Source organism: Octopus bimaculoides, chromosome 24, assembly GCF_001194135.2.
Source record: "Octopus bimaculoides isolate UCB-OBI-ISO-001 chromosome 24, ASM119413v2, whole genome shotgun sequence".
In the NCBI taxonomy this organism is placed as follows: Eukaryota; Metazoa; Mollusca; class Cephalopoda; order Octopoda; family Octopodidae; genus Octopus; species Octopus bimaculoides.
The window spans coordinates 11,625,403-11,628,203 of NC_069004.1; the positions used below are offsets into that span (position 1 = coordinate 11,625,403).

A 2,801-nucleotide genomic window follows, 5' to 3' on the forward strand; every position below is an offset into this window, starting at 1 on the left:
ATATATATATATATATATATATATATATATATATATATATATATACATACATACATACATATATCTCCACACACACCCACATGCACATATCTATCTGAAATCTATAAATATTTATTTTTGTGGGTTTTTTTTTTTATTGTTTTGCTTACTTGTAGTGTTTTTGTTCAGCATTGATTCTTCAAAAAGTCTCTGGTAGAAAAGTTCCAGTTGTTCCAGGATATATGATGAAGTTGGTCGGTCTTCAGGTGCATAGCTCCAACAGTTCAGTTTTAATTGATATCTAGTATTAGAAATGATTGGAACACACTTACATGGCATCAATACAAGATGGTATTGCTACTGAAATCTCCAACCACCCTTTAACTGTAAAATTAAATTTCATGGTTCTTCTAGAAATGATGTTAAAAATCTATCAGAAAATGGAATTGGTATTTTCTGGTAGTCACATTGCCTCAATAAACTTGATATAACTAAATATATAAAAAAAGTTTCAAACATGACATTCTTTGACCAAAGATAGATTGGTGTAAAAAAAAAACTGCTTCCCGTGGTTAAGGGTACGGAAATTTTGAATGGATATATCTAATTTCTACAATAAAAGAGTTAAAGACATGAATACATATTTCCTTGAAGTTTAGTTAATTTCAGTGGTTATTCTTTATGATTCTGTCCATGTTTTTCCCCAAGAAAACCCTTAGAAATGTGGACCGTATTGATTTTTTAAAATTATTAAGCCCTTAGCATATCTGACCTCTCTTACCTACCCTAATCTCAAAGCTACAAGATAATGAATAGTTAATTCAAAGCAATGTGAATAAAGAAGCAGAATATTTGACAGAGTAATCTGATTGTTAAAAGGGTTAAACTGACTTTAACGAACCCCAAGTTCAGAAATCAATTTTTGCTCCAGTTTGCAAATGGGAAAAAGTTATGACAGTTTATGTTGATTCTTGACAATTCTGTGAGCTTGGAAGGAAGGCCAAATGGGAGACCAATTCCAGCAAGAATTTGAGCTTGGAACAGAAATAAACTGGACTAGGGATTACAAAATGTCTTCAGGGATTCTAAACTGCTGTAGTTGAGAGTTTAGTAAAGAAGAATTGAATCAATAACAATTCTAAAAGTTAACAGCAGTAGCAACAGTAGTAGTAGTAGTAGTAGTAGTACTAGTAGTAGTAACAGTAGTGATAATGAAGTGGAGACAACAAAGCGTGACTCTACCAATAAACATCTAATAATTGTTTTGAACTTGTTAACAGTTTCTCACCAGTGAGCATCAGTAAACTCTGATCAGTGAACATTAACTGACAAGAGTTTCTGACCAATGAACATAGGTTAACAATTTCTCACCAGTGAGCATCAGTTAACAAGCTTTTGCCGGTTAACACAAGCCCTTCATAATGAACACTGGTTAACAATGCCCACAGTGAGTAAACACTGGTTAACAACAGTTTATAACTGGTGAACATCAGTTAACAGTAGTTCACTCTAATCCCAGTTTTGATACATTAATAACAGTTAACAATAATTTTATGTTCAGTGAACACTGGCTAACAGTAGTTTTTGAGCAGTAAACATCAATTAATGGTAGTTCTAATAAGTTATTCTAATCCCAATCTTGATATGTTAACAACAGTTAACAATAATTCTATGGTTGTTATAAATTATCATTTCAAGATTAATGAGAAACAAACAATATTAATTCTGTAGAAACAATAAGGAAGGAAAAGACAATGGAAAAAAGCAAGTGAAAAATTGCTCTTCTTACAAATATTCCGGGCAGTTTTCTGGCCGATCCAATCTGCCTCCTGATCGGACATACTGTAAAACTTCTAAATTTGTTCGAGCTGGATAAGGTTGTTGACCGTATGTGATAACCTCCCACATTAAAACACCAAACGACCTGTGTTTAATAGACATACAAAGATATCCCTGTAGAGTGGGAATTAAATCATAGGTGAAATTAATTAAACAGCCATTTCATACCTTTACATTTTCACAGGCAACAAACTAACAACAAACTTGTTAAGAGACTAATTATTAGATTTGTTAACAAACTTGTTAATAGATTCACTAAAGAGTTGGATTATGTACCATGTGGTATTTATTCCAGCTTTCTAACTTCTGTGTCCAAGTCCTAAGAAGGTTGATTTTTTTGCCTTTCATTCTTTAGGAGCTCATAAATAAAGTACCAGTTCTATACTGTGCATATTCATATATATGTATATGCATATATACTTATAAGTATATGTGAATGCATATATATATATATATCTTGAAGGAAGGATAGTGGACTGGCTGGCCGAGGTAGATTCGGTTATGCTTTCAGGTTTGTGTCGATGTAGAATGTTACTCGTTCATGCATGCACAGTTTGCTAGCATGGTCGAATTTATGACTGGAATATCGTATTGATGAAGGGAATTGAGTATTTATCACTCATAATCCAGAAACGCGTCTACGATTAATCTTCGGAATGGTTAGTTTTCATTGTTTTTTCTTCTTGTTTTTGCCTTTGTGAGTTACAAGTAATTCTATCTGTTGGAGTCTCAGCTTTTTTAGCTGCTATTTCTGAACTTCTTGTATGTGGTGAAGCAAATATTTGCTGATCCCTTAATTATGTTTATAAATATATATGAACTTTTAAAATAAGTTCTCCACCGATAATGGTGCTTACATACCGAAGGGCTTGGTAAAAATTATTAATTGTTGATTTATTAATAAATTAATAAATTGATAATCCTTTACCCTTTTAATTTGTAATAATTATATATATATATAGATAGATTGTGCATGTGTGTAT

The 2,801-nt window shown here is 32.0% G+C and overlaps 1 protein-coding gene across 1 annotated transcript in view; it reads right to left on the bottom strand.

Annotated features, from left to right (window-relative positions):
• LOC106879977 (proto-oncogene tyrosine-protein kinase ROS) overlaps positions 1-2,801 on the bottom strand; it is a 330,537-nt gene that overhangs the window by 22,217 nt on the left and 305,519 nt on the right. The window contains exons 37-38 of the mRNA XM_052976515.1: positions 1,769-1,965; positions 150-280 (exon numbers count right to left, since the gene is read on the bottom strand). Coding sequence (XP_052832475.1) covers positions 150-280; positions 1,769-1,965 — 328 coding nt within the window. The remainder of the gene's footprint in view (positions 1-149; positions 281-1,768; positions 1,966-2,801) is intronic.